This window comes from Hibiscus syriacus, unplaced genomic scaffold (genome assembly GCF_006381635.1).
Source record: "Hibiscus syriacus cultivar Baekdansim isolate YM2019G1 unplaced genomic scaffold, ASM638163v2 tig00003041_pilon, whole genome shotgun sequence".
NCBI lineage: Eukaryota > Viridiplantae > Streptophyta > Magnoliopsida > Malvales > Malvaceae > Hibiscus > Hibiscus syriacus.
Genome location: NW_024061960.1, coordinates 4,646,384 through 4,663,685, shown reverse-complemented (window position 1 = coordinate 4,663,685; position 17,302 = coordinate 4,646,384). Strand labels below are relative to the sequence as shown.

Genomic DNA, 17,302 nt, shown 5'->3' with positions numbered 1-17,302 from the left:
TAGGGAACCTACACATTATGGAGAGTTTGGTTGGAGGGATTAATATGGTTTTTGAATAAAAATATGTTTTTAAACTACTACTGTTTAAAAAGAAAAGATTTGTATCTCTTCACTGATTTTATGGGACACACTAGATAACCTATTTGATCTTATTTGGTGTGTGTATGTGGGTGTATGGTTCTAGGGAACTACACATTATGGAGAGTTTGGTTGGAGGGATTAATATGGTTTTTGAATAAAAAATGTTTTAAACTACTACTTTAAAAAGAAAAGATTTGTATCTCTTCACTGATTTTATGGGAACACACTAGATAACCTATTCTGATCTCCTGAACCTAGACATCCAAAATATTTATCTGAACTGAAACCTCATTTTCCGTTACCACCTGAAATATCAGTAGGATCTTCACTCAGCATAAAAATCTATAGATATCTGAACCAATAAGGAAATATATGTTTATCTGTATCTGCACGTTCTTCAGCATCATTTGGTAGTTCTGTATTATTTAGTTTTCCAAAGCTCACTCTATTACTCAACATTTCAGGTTAAAAGAATTGTAGCAGTGCAACTATCGTCATCAGTATGGGAGTTCTTCCGGCGTTGCTTTCAGAGAATGGTACATGTGATTAGGGGGCATGTAATTGTATTTTGTTTTATATAAGAGTTTGAAAATCTGTTTTATTTCTACATAATGATAAATTATTTTATAAGTTACATGTTTTAATTAAAGTTTTAAATTTTCCTCTATTTTTACAGTGGGTCGTCGCTCCGGTGGCCCTAATGTGACACTTCAGATCAGATCAGGTTAACCACATCGGTCTGAGGGGGTTATAGGTTCACAATCGACAAATAGACAAAATAATGTAATATTATCTTTTCGTTCAATTACCTCATAGAGATCTCTAAGACTTCTTGTACGTTGTACAACTCTTTCACTTTGACTCCCACTTGACGATGACAAAGGTGATGAGTCTCATAGAGTGGTTGATGTTGGTGAAGTGGGTGGAGTTTCAAGCTCTTGCTGAGGTTCACCTAGTTGTTCCCTCATTGTCTGCTCATCTTTTTCAAACTGAGGAAAGAAATTTAAGTCATATGCATGAGAGTTAAAATCTCATTCTCCTTCTTCGTTGAAGACCACATCTCGACTAATCACAATCTTCTTATTGTCTGGATTGTACAGTTTGTAGCCTTTCGAATTGGCATCATAGCCGATGAAGATAAAACTCTCACTTTTATCATCAAGCTTCGTTCTTCTCTCATCTTATACGTGAACATGGGCTATACTTCCAAAGGTTCCCAAGCGTGTCATGTCGAGGATTGTTCTGTTCTTTCTTTCTACCACACCATTTTGTTGGGGGATCTAGGAACTGTCATTGATCGAAGAATTCTATTTGCTTTACAGAACTCTTGAAACTCCATTGAGAGGTAAAATAATCTGAATTGACCCTGAATGAGAAAATACTTTGAAGATTCGTACTTAACTCGATTAAGTACGGATTTAGTTATTAAGATCCTGACTTATTGAAGAAAAATTCTTGATATTCCGTTGTTCAAAATATGAGAAGGTACTTAACCCGAAAATATACGAGTTTTGAGTAAATACCTAAAGAATATATTACCGGGGGTGTTCTTTTGTCAGAATTGTTCGAATGGACTGATATAAATGATAAGTTTGAATTCAATAATAAGATCGGATGGAAAAAAATGATTGTAATACGTTGGATCTGTAAAATGACCAGAATACCTATAATGGAAATAACCCAAGAATATCACCAAGCTCAGGAATGATTAGAAATCTTCGAGCTCTGAAATGAATGCAATAAAACTGAGCACCAAAATTACCAAAAATACCTTTATGGCCTAGACTAAGTAAATGTTTTGGATTAATTAAGGAATCCAAGTAAATATGGATATTGTATTACTCTTAAAAGTTATGGATCACAAATTAAGTGAGTTGATCAACCTTAATGATATGTCAGTACCCGATCTGCACGGATATTACTTGAATAAGTGTTCATCTATTCAAGTTTGGCTCGATGATAATTTTTAGAAGTATTCCTCTCAGCTCAACTCTAGATCGCGTTAAGCACTAAGAATTGGATATTTGTTCGACAAATCAACCACGAAGACCGAACTGAACACAAGTACAATATGATCTATGGATAAGCATTTTTGGTATTAAAGTGTAAATACCCTAGAAGGACAACGAAATGACCAGTCGATAAGTATTAGTTTTGGGAACTATTCATCTATGAGTTGCTCGATAATCCGATCAATCGACATAGATTGTAAATGTCTTGAACCTTCAATTATTCCTTATCAGCTCAAGTTATATTATGAATAACTGATGATTCCGTTAGTTATTGAACTATTCCTCTAGTGATTCTAAATTCTGACATTCTATCGGTAAACTGAAGATCCTTGTTTCTCTGCACAATAAGATTATCCAGTATCTCTGAAGAATATCTGATAAATATTTTGATCCTCTAGTGTGTTCCACATGTACTACATTGACAATTTTATATGTTTCAAATGAGTTTAACGAAAATATTAATTTATTGGTTTATGAACCATGACAACATGGTATGTGATCTCCGATTACGGTTTTCATCAAAAAGTATGAATTGTACATGATTAATGAAATAATGGAATTTACTGGTTTATGAATTATGGTTACCTAAAATGTGTTATCTGGTTTCCTGTTTTCACTAGAAAATATGAATTGTTCCTGATTTACGGAATCATGGAATTTAGTAGGTGTGCAGGTGGGTGTAAGGTTCTGTGGAACCTACATCTTACGGAGTGTTGGTTGGAGGGAATAATATGATTTTTGATAAACGTTTTATGGGAGGGTGTTGTTAGAGGAAGTTATCGTTACTGCAGGCTCCTCTACTTTGTGCTCAGGGTAAGTCCTTATTTGGTGTGTATGTGGGTGTATGGTTCTGGGGAACCTACACATTATGGAGAGTTTGGTTGGAGGGATTAATATGGTTTTTGAATAAAAATAAGTTTTTAAACTACTACTGTTTAAAAAGAAAAGATTTGTATCTCTTCACTGATTTTATGGGAACACACTAGATAACCTATTCTGATCTCCTAAACCTAGACATCCAAAATATTTATCTGAACTGAAACCTCATTTTCCGTTACCACCTGAAATATCAGTAGGATCTTCACTCAGCATAAAATTCTATAGATATCTGAACCAATAAGGAAATATATGTTTATCTGTATCTGCACGTTCTTCAGCATCATTTGGTAGTTCTGTATTATTTAGTTTTCCAAAGCTCACTCTATTACTCAACATTTCAGGTTAAAAGAATTGTAGCAGTGCAACTATCGTCATCAGTATGGGAGTTCTTCCGGCGTTGCTTTCAGAGAATGGTACATGTGATTAGGGGGCATGTATTTGTATTTTGTTTTATATAAGAGTTTGAAAATCTGTTTTATTTCTACATAATGATAAATTATTTTATAAGTTACATGTTTTAATTAAAGTTTTAAATTTTCCTCTATTTTTACAGTGGGTCGTCGCTCCGGTGGCCCTAATGTGACACTCCAGATCAGATCGGGTTAACCACATCGGTCTGAGGGGGGTTATAGGTTCACAATCGAAAAATAGACAAAATAATGTAATATTATCTTGTCGTTCAATTACCTCATAGAAATCTCTAAGACTTCTTGTACGTTGTACAACTCTTTCACTTTTACTCCCACTTGACGATGACAAAGGTGATGAGTCTCATAGAGTGGTTGATGTTGGTGAAGTGGGTGGAGTTTCAAGCTCTTGATGAGGTTCACCTAGTTGTTCCCTCATTTTCTGCTCATCTTTTACAAACTGAGGAAAGAAATTTAAGTCATATGCATTAGAGTTAAAATCTCATTCTCCTTCTTCGTTGAAGACCACATCTCGACTAATCACAATCTTCTTATTGTCTGGATTGTACAGTTTGTAGCCTTTCGAATTGGCATCATAGCCGATGAAGATAAAACTCTCACTTTTATCATCAAGCTTCGTTCTTCTCTCATCTTGTACGTGAACATGGGCTATACTTCCAAAGGTTCCCAAGCGTGTCATGTCGAGGATTGTTCTGTTCTTTCTTTCTACCACACCATTTTTCTGGGGGATCTAGGAACTGTCATTGATCGAAGAATTCTATTTGCTTTACAGAACTCTTGAAACTCCCTGGAAGTAACTTCTCCACCTCGGCCAGATCTCATGGCTTTGATATTTCTATAGTTTTCTCTCTCCACTGCTGCTTTGAACTTCTTGAAGATTTCGAAAACTTCTGACTTCTATTTCAAGAAATATACCCAAGTTTTTCTTAAAAAATCATCAATGAAGAAAAGAAAAGAGTTACTATTACCGAGAGAGCTTGGCTTGATCGGACCACACACATCGGTATGGACGAGCTCAAGTGGCTTTTTGGTTCTTGTCTCTGACTCATTTGGAAAACTTTTTTCTGAATTATTTCTCGACTAGACACCCTTCACAAAGCTGGTCAGGATGGTTGATTTGAGGTAATCCCTTCACCATCTCTTTCTTAGATAGCGGCTCTAGACCTCCAAAATTGAGATGGCCAAATCGAAGATGCCAAAGCCATGATGCATCTTTGTAGCAAGCTTTCAGGAACTTTGCAACATCATTTTGTATGTTGATCAATAACATTTTATTCTTTGACATTTTCACTTTAACAATGAAGTTATTATTATCATCTTTTATAGAAAGATTATAATTCTTCATATGATTATCATAACCTTTCTCTACCAGTTTCACTAAACTTAAGATGTTATTTTCATGTTGGGCACATAATAGACATTTGAAATAAATTGATGTCTCCCATCTTTCAAACGAATAAGGATGTTACCTCTCCCTTTCACTGCTATTGTGGAATCATCTCCAAATGAAATATTTCCGCTTATTGACTGTTCTAGCTCCACGAACATGTCTTTCTTTCTACACATGTGATTGCTTGCACCACTGTCAAGATACTAGGAATTTGCTTGGCCACCATCAGTTTCCTTTCGTGCTAGAAGAAGAGTTTCTTTGCCATATGTCTTTTCCTCCACGTAGTTGGCCTTTTCCTCAATTTTTTTGTTGGGAGCTCTACATTCTGAAGCATAATGCCCAAACTTTTGACAATTATAACATCGAACTTGAGGTTTGTCATATCTTGAGTTCGGATTGATTCTTCCACGGCCTCATGTTGAGTTTTCTTTTTTCTCATAGTTGTTGTTGGAATTGTTATTATTGTAATTCCAGCCTCGTCCACAATCGCCACTGCCACCTTGTTCATGGACTCTACCTCTTCCTAGGCCACGTTGACTTCTATCATTGTGTTGGCTTTCATGCATATCCTTGAGTTGCAGCTTGAGGAGTTGCTCAGTAAACCCATGCTTCTTCTTATGCTTCTCTTCGTATGCTTGTAATGATTATTGGAGTTTCTTGATCGTCATTTCTTTCAAGTTTTTAGTTTCTTCAATCGTCACGACTATATGCTCAAATTTGGGATCCAACGAACGAAGTATCTTCTCTATTATCCTCACATCTTCTAACTTTTCACCATTTCTTTTTAATTGATTGGAAACAACTACTACTCTTAAGAAATAATCTAAAATAAACTCAAATGCTTTCATGTGTAAGGATTCGAATTCACCTCTTAATGTTTGGAGACGGACCTTCTTCACTTGCTCGGATCCTTTGTAAGAGGTTTGTAGCTTCTCCCATGCTTCCTTGCTAGAGCTTACACTCGAAATCTTTTCAAAAGCATCATTATCTAATGCTTGATAGATGAGGTAGAGAGCCTTATTGTCTCTGTTTCTTGAATCCTTCAAAGTTGTCCTTTGATATGGTGTAAGAGTAGCAAAAATAGCATCATCCTCAGGTTCGTTATAGCCTTTCTCTATGATATCCCACACATCTTGTGATCCAATAAGTGCCTTCATTTTGATACTCCAGTTGTCGTAGTTGTTGTGGTTAAGTGTCGGAACTTGGAATGGTGTCATACTATTTTCCATATCTCTCAATATAATGAGAATTTACAAAATCCAATTGCACGGATGAATCCAGAACGCCGAAAAAACTTGGGAGGGACTTGGAAAACTCGATCAAGGGGCTCCAACTCGGCTGACTCGGCTCAACTCGGTGAGTCAACTCATTTTTCTGGCAGTAGTCTTCCGACTGTGTGTAGTAGCGCGTCAGAACTCATATTGAGAAGATTTTGGCAGCGTCAGATTCCTCTCGTCGAGACCTTCGATCTTTCCAACTCGCTCTGATGCAACTTTGTTGGAAATGAAACACTCACACAAACAACTTTTATTGAAACTCAAACAAATATTACAAGAGTACCCTCACTCAAAAATAATAACTACAACTCACTCTTATAAGACTTTGCTTCTTCACTCACTTAGAAGCTCTTAATTTTTCTTGATGTCTAAAATAAAATGGGGAGGGTATTTATACTACTTAAGAACAATCTTACACCACACAAATAAACTAATTTAAATCATTAAAAATATGAGACATACATAACTCTCACCTAACTAAATTGATGTAAGCAATGACATATTCACCTAATTGATGTAAACAATGACATCAAATTAGTTTGGTTGTGGGTTAGGCTCCCATAATGGATCAAGTTTATGATCCAACAAAAAATAGCCCCTAATTTAGCCATAAAGATAGAACATTTACCCAGACATTTAGTGAATCCAAACAACCGTGCTCATTCGCCATCGTGGGGACGCCACCCGTGATAGCATCATTATTTTCTAAGTTACAAGCTCCATCTACAAGCGCCTTAACCCAGTCACATAGAGGCCTTTTCCACTGCAAGTTGTCAGAGATCATAGAGCGAGACCCACAACTCCCATTAACATTGCGGATGGCGAAACTTTCTTCAAATTCCTCTGCTAAACAACAAGAGAAAAATAAAAAATCCTCTTTCTCGACAAAGTGCTCATCAAACAACACATTACAATGATCACTACAGCAAAATAGAGTTTTAGCGGCGTTTTTAAGCATCGTTAAAAGCACTTGCGGCGATAGGAAAAACGCCGCTAAAGTTAGCGACATTTTTGGAACAAACGCCGCAAAAAATTGATATCTCTAGCGGCGTTTTTGGAACAAACGCCGCAAAATATCGAGATATATAGCTGCATTTTTTGAACAAACGCCGCCATAGGTCAAGATCTATAGCGGCGTTTTTGGAACAAATGCCGCAAAATGTCGAGATATATAGCGGTGTTTTTTAACAAACGCCGTAAAAGGTTAGATCTATAGCGGCGTTTGTATCTAAAAATGCCGTAAAAGGTCATATCTATAGCGGCGTTTGTATATAAAAACGCCGCAAAAGGTCAGATCTATAGCGACGTTTTGGGATACAAACGCCACTAATTACCTCTTTAGCTAAGATTAATTGATTTTGCATATTTCATTTCTGCTTTACATCACTTAAATTTAATATCATGTAGATTTATCTAATTAACAACAACCATACATTTACATTAAGCACAAGTTATGCAAAAAAATACTTAACAACAAAATAAATTAAAATTTATAAACATTAAAATTAAATATAATGTTGTTTGACATTGTTCTTCATTGCAATAATCCAATAAGACATTTTTAATAAAGGCCAAGGAAATTAAAAAATGACACTCCACTTCCAACCATACCCAGAATTACATGTAGATTGAGACCTTCTTTACCAAAGAAAATGAAACCCAAAATCAGGACGAGAATAGTCTTCATATGGCCAAGCACTTGGACGATACGACCGTAAACCTGCCGATGCAGATAAATTGGCTGAGGTTGGTCCCCACGGCAATGGTGCAAGATAGGATTATGAAAAACTGCAATAAGAGAGCATCACATATTATTTACAACAGTCATAATTACCTGCATGCAAAATATATTTATAATCCATGTCAACTTGCACTAGCACATGAACTTCAGAATGTAGACTTCATGTTCATAGTTCTCCAGTTACAAAAACAGAAGAGGACAAGATTAAAAGTAAGTATGATGGTTAAATTTTCCACGTTTTCTTAATCATTAATCCTAGTTATATGACCAAATGCAAGGATGGAAGTAAGTTCTCAGTAAGCTCTATACAGACGAAGTATTTCTGATAAAATACCAAAACAACTTAAGTTAAAATGATGTATCATAACCAACTATATTCTAGTAAACTCTTATAAGAACCGTACCATAGATATGGCAGTGTAGTTATAGGCATAAACCTTTTTCTTTGTTAACCAGTAGTCCACAAAAGGACCAGAAAGCAGCAGGCTTGCAGCTTGTACCGGAGCAGTATGCCCCAATAAATCAAAAGATCCTAAAGAATGCTTGCGTTGAAGATAATGTACATACTGCAAAATGATAAATAAAATTAAAAAACAAAAAAGGAGCCAAAATATCAATCCAAGTACCAGATCAAGGAATGGTCTGTGCTTCATTTATGGAATGGATCAGTCCATGACAAATACATAGAGAACCTTGTTCAATCATAACATTAGTTGAAATTACTATCTGAAATCTTACAACTTAATTGTAGCTTTGGCACAGTAACAAATGGGACACAAAATCAAAGTATTTCTTAGGTGAATATTGTTAACTTTTGACTTGCACCATCAGAACTAACATAGTCATAACAAATCATATTATAAAAAGATACTTTTTGATATTTAAGGAATTTAAGACAATGAGAGTAGCTCTCTCTCATCCCACAATAGTGACCCATTGACAAGTTATCATACACAAGCTGAAGAAAACAATGCTGATCGAAGTTGACTACATTGTCTATCTACCATTAAAATATTATGTTCACTTCTTAACCCTCATCCATTCGTAAAAGCTCTCAAAGGAATATGCCAAAGCATATTAGAAATGCTAAAGTATGGTTTGGAATCTTCTAATCAATTTCTTATGCATGTGTACCCACTATATCTGTACAATATTTGTTTAAAATATATTTTTATTCATAATGCATGATTGCATTGACAAAAAAGCAACAGCATTATAACATCTAAACTCAACCTCCAAATCCAATATTAGTCCAGATAGTTCTCAAGTAATATCAAGCATTATACTTCTCTACATAAATTCTATCTCTAACAATATTTTATTGTTTATAAGAGTTACTAGGCATTTGAAAAAGTTAGTTCTGCTTTAATTGGAAAGGTTTTTTATTTTTTCCATTAACTGAAGAAAGACCATCTCCTGGAAGATAGAAATATTACCTTTATTAACTTCTGGCTTTTGGTGGATGTTCATCATGGTTGGAACATATGGTTCATACACATCTACATCAAGCACTCCTACCTTCAATTCATACATGTTAGCTAATAAAACCACCAAATTAACTATAAATATTGCAAATAAACCAACATGAGTGAAACAAATCCCTGGAAAAATGGTATTCCTAACCCATGAACATGAAAAAAGAATAGATTACCAGCAGTGGTAGACTTGCCAACACCACCTTTACCAGAGGCAACATTAATCACATCGTTAACCCCTTTAATTCTCAGTTGATCGTTTCTTAACAATAAATAGTTCCTAACGCCCCCAAGCCTCTACCCGAAGGAAAAACAAAATTAAAAACTTAATTTTTGAATCAACCCAAAAACAAGAGTCATTTTCTCAAAAAGAAAAGAAGGTTTTATTAGTGAAACCAATGAAGCACAAAGGCCTTTAATCTTATAGCAAAGGGTCGCCAGAAGCCCTTCATTGGAAAATCACTTAACTAACAGTTAGCGAGACTCACAAACAAAATCATAACAGCAAAAAAAATTGCATCTTTATTCACTAAGACGATGCGATGGTTGGGAATAAATTGTTAAAAGAAGGTGAAGGGGAACGCTGAAGCCAACAACATAGATCGACGAAACATACATGTTTTCACAGCATCTTTAACACCTGTGCAACAAGGCAACATAGAAACAAACGAAACCGAAGCAGCCTCAATTTTCCATAATTTTCTTGAAGCTGCTAAATCTAATCTAATTTAACAAAAATGAAACCGAAATTACACAATTCTAAAACTAAAAAAAAAAGAATCATGAAATATATATAAGAAGAAACTAGAACCTTTGAAAAATTCTTCAAGTTCTGAAGCACAAAGCTTAGACCCATCGATAGTGTTCTGAACAAAGAGACGGTTGTCTTGGTAATCTTCTTTTTCTTCGACCTTCTCTAGGGCTTGTAGATTTGGGGGGGATGAAATGAGGAGCCATTTTTGGTTTTAGCAGAACTTTAAAGCGAGAGAGAGCTTCTCTACTTTTGAGAAAAAAGTGAACTTAAAAAATGAGCGGTATAAACCTAAAAAAGGAAAAGGGGATCTGCGAGATTTTAAAATTTTCGGCGTTTGGAAATATAAATGCCACTAAAAATAGGAAAATGACGGCGTTTGTATAAAAGCGCCACTAAAGTACAATTCTTTAGCGGCGTTTGTTAAAAAATGCCACTAAAGTACGAGTCTTTAGCGGCGTTTATTGAAAAAAACGGCACTAAAGTACGAGTCTTTTGCATCATTTGTATAAAAACGGCCACTAAAGTACTAGCGGTATTTGTATAAAAACACCACTAAAGTACGAGTCTGGATGAACCTATTGCGGCGTTTATTTAAAAACGCCACTAAAGTACTACTCTATCGCGGCGTTTTTATAAAAACGCCACTAAAGTTATCATTTTGTGGCGTTTTCTATGTAAGCGCCGCAATATATTTAAAATTAGTGACATTTACTCTCAAAACGCCGCTAAAATCGCCGAACAATTTTGCTATAGTTAATGCTTCCAAAGCTGCCAAACAATTGTTGGAAAGAAGATATTTCAATTAAATTTGACAGCAATAAAAAAATGTTTTATCTTTTGATTCAACGAATTTTCAAACGTAAACAAATATAAGTTGTTTTCTCATTTAAATTAAAAAAAATGTTTAACTGCAGAATAAACAGCAACTGATGCAGATATGGCATCGTTTCCGTTATAGGATTGATACACATAAATAAAAATTTAAACACAAATGAAATTTTGATGAAGAATCTTGAATTTTTTATCTTTTATTTGTTGTCTGGCTATAAAGCTAGAATATATTTCAGCATGAATCAATGTCATGATCCCTAAAAAACATGCTGTGGAATCTAAATCATGTTTTAAAAGTAAATCTTGATGCCAACCTTTTCCCCTTCGACATTAATGAAACGAAAAGAGGGTTTCACGTTATGAAAAGAGAAGAAATAATAAGATCACGGATCTAAATTGTGATTGTGATCGAGTTTTTTTATTGTGTTGTACTTATCATGATTGCAGCAATATCGTATATTATTATTACGATCAGTACATATATCGTAATTATACATTTTTACTACACTATATAACGATTGCCGTTTCAATCTAGAATAAGATAACATCAAAGTAAAGTAGAAAGGAGATGAGAAATACAATTTTATGAAGTTTTAGTAGTTTTCATTCGTGGCACCATTAAATAAAACAAAGAACTTGTGGGGTTGAATTGAATAAAAAAAATCAATATTTTAAAGACTCAAAATTCTCTCTCTCTCTCTCTATCTCTCTCTCAATAGCATTTACAGCTTCTCCTCCATTAAATGCAATTGCACCATCTCAATACACTTTGCAATAACTTCTTGGCTGCCCCAGTTTTCTCCATCTTCTCCCTCTTCTTTGATTCTCCATCTTCTTCTTCATCACCATCATCTTCTTCTTCTTTATATGTCACTTTGTTTCTAGACCTATGCCCCTTAAACATACTTCTTATATATACCATTAAAGATCAAGCCTTACACTTTTTGCAGAAACCATTAGCTACAGGTCACAAGGGATCAAAACAGTTCCCTGGGGGTTTTTCTAGGGTTCTTTTTTATTAGGTAAAAAATTTATATGCGACAAGGTTTTTATAGAGTGTTTTAGTCTCTCTTTCTTTCTCTTTTTTGTTGTAATTTTTACTCTCAAATGATGCAGACATAGCCGAAGAACTAAAAGGGAAGGAAGTTGATTTCGAGGCTGACAAAGAAGGCATAGTCAGATTCTCCGTGATCTTCGTTGAAACGTTACCGGGGAGATTTTTTTTTATCAGATTCTTTCATTTTTCAACTTTTTCAACATTTTAACATTCCTGTATAGATCCTCTCCTGCTTCGTACATTGGCACGTAAGGAACCTTTTCAACTGCTAAAAGGCATAGTCAGATTCTCCGTGATCTTCGTTGAAACGTTAGAGTTTATCAGATTCTTTCATTTTTCAACTTTTTCAACATTTTAACATTCCTGTATAGATCCTCTCCTGCTTCGTACATTGGCACGTAAGGAACCTTTTCAACTGCTAAAACAAAAACCAGAAACTGCTTTGTCTCTCACTGCTAGAAAATCGAAAGGAAGAACATACATGAACAAATATTGGTTAGGGTTTCCGGGATTCTGAAACATGCCAGCCGGAGTAATGATTCCGGCGAGGAACATGCCGTCGATGATCACCGGTAACGGGAACGGTTTCGGAACATCATCCTCAGGACTTACCCTTGGTCAGGTTAGTACTCCATATTTGTGTGTCAAAGGGTTCTTAGGGTGCCTTTTGTGTGTTTTTAGTTCATATTTGTGGGTTAATCTCTTGATATTTTTTCCCCAGTTCTCATATTTCTTTTTTACCTTATCAGAAATGGGTATTTCCTTATATTATATTACCATTCCTTACCATCACACACTAAATAAAACAATAAATCTTTCTCTCCTCTTTTCCCCCTGTTTGGAACTTGAGAAAATGTGCATTTTTGTTTTACTATTCCAAGCAAAATCCTTCTCGATATTTGAGAACCGCGTAAAGCTTCTTTTTCTTTTTCTTTTTTTAAATACATAAATCTAGCTGCCCTGATTCTTCTTCTTCAGTTAAATTACTTCCATAACATGCATTTGTCGCATGTAAATCTAGTCTACTTATCATATACAAGTCCGTACGCTTAAATTTACTTTGATTTATTCTTTTCCAATGTGGGAAATGAGTTCTTTTAAGGTTTTTTGAGTGGGATTTCTCTCTCCCGATTATGCATGTTAGATTGAAAAATCATTGGAATCTTAAAGATCTGTAGATAATGTTCCAGCAGCAGCCTAACAACATGGTGGAAGGCCAACTTCACCCCCTTGAGATGACACAAAACACTTTGGAAAGTGAATTTGCTCGAACCAAAGACGATGAATTCGACAGCACTAACAAATCCGGCAGCGAAAATCACGAACTTGGTGGCTCCGGCGACGACCAAGATCCTCGTCCCAACAAAAAGAAGCGTTACCATCGCCATACCCAGCATCAGATCCAGGAAATGGAGGCGTAAGCTAAACAAACCCTTTTTTATTCAACACATTAATTTATATACTACACTAAAAGCTAAAAAGGCTTCTTTCTTTTTCCTTTGAAAATTTTCTACTTTGTTTATAGATTTTTCAAAGAGTGTCCTCACCCAGATGACAAGCAAAGGAAGGAACTTGGGCGTGAGTTAGGGTTAGAACCATTGCAAATCAAATTCTGGTTCCAAAACAAGCGTACCCAAATGAAGGTATATAACTATATATATGTGTGTGTGTGTAAAAACGTGGTATTTTCCCTTAATTTAAGTAGTTTGGCTTGAAGCTACCCTATATTTAAGCTATGGGTCTTCCGTGAATTAAACTAAACCTTAAATGTCAATGTTTTTCTTCAACAGACCCAGCATGAACGCCACGAGAACACACAGCTTCGAACTGAGAACGAAAAGCTAAGGGCTGACAACATGAGGTATAGGGAAGCTTTGACCACGGCATCATGCCCAAATTGTGGAGGTCCAACTGCTGTAGGACAAATGTCATTCGATGAACATCATCTCAGACTTGAGAATGCTCGATTAAGGGAAGAGGTATACGATTAGACTTTAACAACTTTTAATAGTGTTTGTTTTTATAGATTTCTAATGTTTCTTTTTTCTTTTAATTTTTCAAAACAATTTAGATTGATCGTATATCAGCAATAGCTGCAAAGTACGTTGGCAAGCCACTGGCGAACTTTCCTCTTCTTTCTTCTCCTGTGCCTCCTCGACCGTTTGAATACGGTGCGCAACCTGTCACCGAGGAGATGTATGGTGTTGGTGATCTGCTTAGGTCGATAAGTGCACCGTCCGAGGCTGATAAGCCGATGATTATCGAGCTTGCGGTGGCGGCCATGGAAGAACTAATTAGAATGGCTCAGATGGATGAACCTTTATGGATGGCCAGTCTTGATGGCTCGACCTGTGTGCTGAATGAAGAAGAGTATATTAGAACATTTCCTAATGGAATTGGAACAAAACCTACTGGCTTCAAATCCGAAGCTTCAAGAGAAACTGCTGTTGTTATCATGAACCACGTTAACCTAGTTGAGATTCTCATGGATGTGGTAAGCTTTTACAATTACCATCAATATATATATATATATATATATATATAATATATATATGTATATACCTGACTGAAAGCAAGAACAACACTATATTTTGGGATTTTGTTTTGAAATTCAGCACCAGTGGTCAACTTTGTTTTCGGGAATAGTTTCAAAAGCTTCAACTTTGGATGTTCTCTCAACAGGAGTAGCAGGGAACTATAATGGAGCCCTTCAAGTGGTAATGTGGAATTTCATGTTTACATCGATAAATAGTTGAATCAGTTACTACAAAACTTTTTTTTTTCCTCTTTCATTTCTTAGATGACAGCTGAATTTCAAGTTCCTTCACCTCTTGTTCCCACTCGTGAGAGTTATTATCTAAGGTACTGCAAACAGCATGCAGAGGGAACTTGGGTTGTTGTTGATGTTTCCTTGGATAATATACGCCCAAGTCCCACTATCAAATGCAGAAGAAGACCATCTGGTTGCCTGATTCAGGAAATGCCCAATGGGTACTCTAAGGTAACCTAATTTTCGTATGATTTATAGTCTTACATATCAATATCATGTTTGTTTTACTCTTATCTTTCTAGCTCCACTGTTATGCAATGTAGGTTACATGGGTTGAGCATGTAGACGTGGATGATAGAGGTCTTCACAATCTGTACAAGCAGCTCGTAAGCTCCAGCCACGCGTTCGGAGCAAGACGTTGGGTGGCTACTTTGGATCGACAGTGCGAGAGGCTCGCTAGTCTTTTGGCTTCGAACATTCCCGCCGGTGAAATTGGGGGTATAACATGAACACATCTCTTTTAGCTGTATATGTATCGGAATAACTACAAAATTGTGATGTTTAAATCATGTTTGAACAATATTTACCTAGTCATAACAAATCAAGATGGGAGAAAGAGTATGCTGAAGCTAGCTGAGCGAGTGGTAATCAGTTTCTGCGGTGGAGTGAGTTCCTCGACTGCTCACACGTGGACGACATTATCGGGAACCGGGGCCGATGATGTGAGGGTGATGACACGAAAGAGTGTAGATGATCCAGGGAGACCTCCAGGGATTGTGCTTAGCGCTGCAACTTCCTTTTGGCTCCCTGTTTCACCAAAGAGGGTATTCGATTTCCTCAGAGACGAGAATTCTCGAAGTGAGGTATGTATCGATCAAGATCTTTCAAAGTATTGCAAGTGTTTAACTGATCCTGCAACTTGGTTCTTGTAATCACAGTGGGATATTCTTTCTAATGGAGGAGCTGTCCAAGAAATGGCACACATTGCGAATGGTCGCGATCCAGGCAATTGTGTTTCACTGCTTCGGGTAAACGTAAGCTCTGCATTTACTAATTCCACAATTGATCGAATTCGGAATTTAGTTTGGTTATTTGTAACATGAAATAAATTTATGCAGAGTGCAAATTCAAGCCAAAGTAACATGCTGATTTTACAAGAGAGTTGCACTGATTCAACAGCCTCTTTTGTTATCTACGCTCCTGTTGACATTGTTGCAATGAATGTTGTCCTAAACGGAGGGGACCCGGACTACGTTGCCCTCCTTCCCTCGGGTTTCGCAATTTTGCCCGATGGAACCGATGGTGACATTGCTGATGCCAGCGGGTCCGGTGGATCTCTTCTAACTGTTGCATTTCAGATTTTGGTCGACTCCGTGCCAACGGCAAAACTTTCTCTAGGATCGGTTGCAACCGTGAACAATTTGATCGCATGCACCGTTGAGAGGATAAAGGCTTCTCTGTCATGCGATAATGCATGAACTACTACAGCTTTACACTGTAGCAATCTTAGCTAGGTATGATAACACCAACTTTGAAAATTTGTTGATTGGGAGATATTGATGATCCAACATCACTTAAATTGCGGTTGCGGTCACGTTTTTAGTTCCGTTATTTAAATCCATGATCACTAATATATATTGTGTTTGATGCAGTGATTAACCTAAGGAGGAAGCAAGGGAAGGTAACTTAAATTAAATTCGATCTTTGGAATTACAGAAAAGAGAAGGGATGAAGTCAAGAACGCACCTTGCATGATCCTCTTTGACATGTTGAACTTTTGTTTGGGAGCCAAGAAAATATTATGACCTAAGAAAATTCATCAAGTGTTTAAGAGTTAGAGGTTCGGGAATTGACTTCCCCAAGGAAAACAAATGAACGAAAGTGAATGCAAAAACTTTTTATAGAGAGACCTTAGGGTTTTAAAGTTTTGCATAAGTAATTGGATATTTACTTCCCTTGTTTCATTATTTCCTTTTGATTGATTGTTTTTCTTAATTAGGTACAAATATGATTGAACATTTAAATTTAAAATCATTGACAATTTAGTGGAATAACTCTCAATTAAGAATGCATAACATGTTAATGTACAAATTTGATGACGATAATGCCAAATGGTCGACCATGTAATAATCAATTTCATAAGTATAATTATACAACTAACATAGTTACTAAAAATAAATAATATTTATACTTATAATTAAAAAATTTGTAACATGTTAGACATTTGTAAGTAAAAAAATTAAACAAAGTGATATTAAGGTATAATAATAAATGTGCAAGAGATGATAATGTTTAACGTGTTTTGATTTTATTTATCTCCACGGATTAGAGAAAAAAATAATTCACCATAAATATATGATCACAAAATGTATTCATAATATCACATACATTTCAACACATGATATATCTTAAAATATTTTCTCACATTCTTATAAAACTCATTTATGCAATGTAAACCTCAAAAGTTGCATAAACTACAGAAAGATCACTTCTTTATGAAATAATTCTTTCTCGTGATTCTAAAGGATAAAGTCGATACTTAATAGTATTTGTTCAAAGACTCTCAACTATTTGACAATTAACGCTCATACCCCTGATATTTGCGAT

General features: G+C 35.7%; 1 protein-coding gene across 2 annotated transcripts; it reads left to right on the top strand.

Annotated features, from left to right (window-relative positions):
* Positions 1–11,720: 11,720 nt before the first annotated feature.
* Positions 11,721–16,615, top strand: LOC120169568 (homeobox-leucine zipper protein HDG2-like). 2 transcript variants are annotated; one of them, XM_039177694.1, is made up of 13 exons: positions 11,721–11,834; positions 12,329–12,547; positions 13,122–13,342; positions 13,451–13,568; positions 13,716–13,904; positions 13,997–14,419; positions 14,541–14,642; positions 14,726–14,926; positions 15,019–15,193; positions 15,287–15,558; positions 15,634–15,729; positions 15,814–16,209; positions 16,348–16,615. In XM_039177694.1, the coding sequence occupies exons 2-12, from the start codon at positions 12,446–12,448 to the stop codon at positions 16,171–16,173; spliced, it is 2,259 nt and encodes a 752-aa protein (XP_039033625.1). In that variant the 5' UTR covers positions 11,721–11,834; positions 12,329–12,445; the 3' UTR covers positions 16,174–16,209; positions 16,348–16,615. The 2 variants fall into 2 exon arrangements, with proteins under 2 accessions (XP_039033625.1, XP_039033619.1); XM_039177688.1 differs by having other exon boundaries at positions 13,104–13,342.
* Positions 16,616–17,302: the final 687 nt, after the last annotated feature.

Bases quoted from the DNA above. Each gene is read 5' to 3' on its own strand.
- LOC120169568 (XM_039177688.1), top strand. From the start codon at position 12,446: ATGCCAGCCGGAGTAATGATTCCGGCGAGGAACATGCCGTCGATGATC. The intron at 12,548-13,103 runs GTTAGTACTCCA...AAAGATCTGTAG, and splicing joins CAGGACTTACCCTTGGTCAG to ATAATGTTCCAGCAGCAGCC. The intron at 13,343-13,450 runs GTAAGCTAAACA...CTTTGTTTATAG, and splicing joins CAGATCCAGGAAATGGAGGC to ATTTTTCAAAGAGTGTCCTC.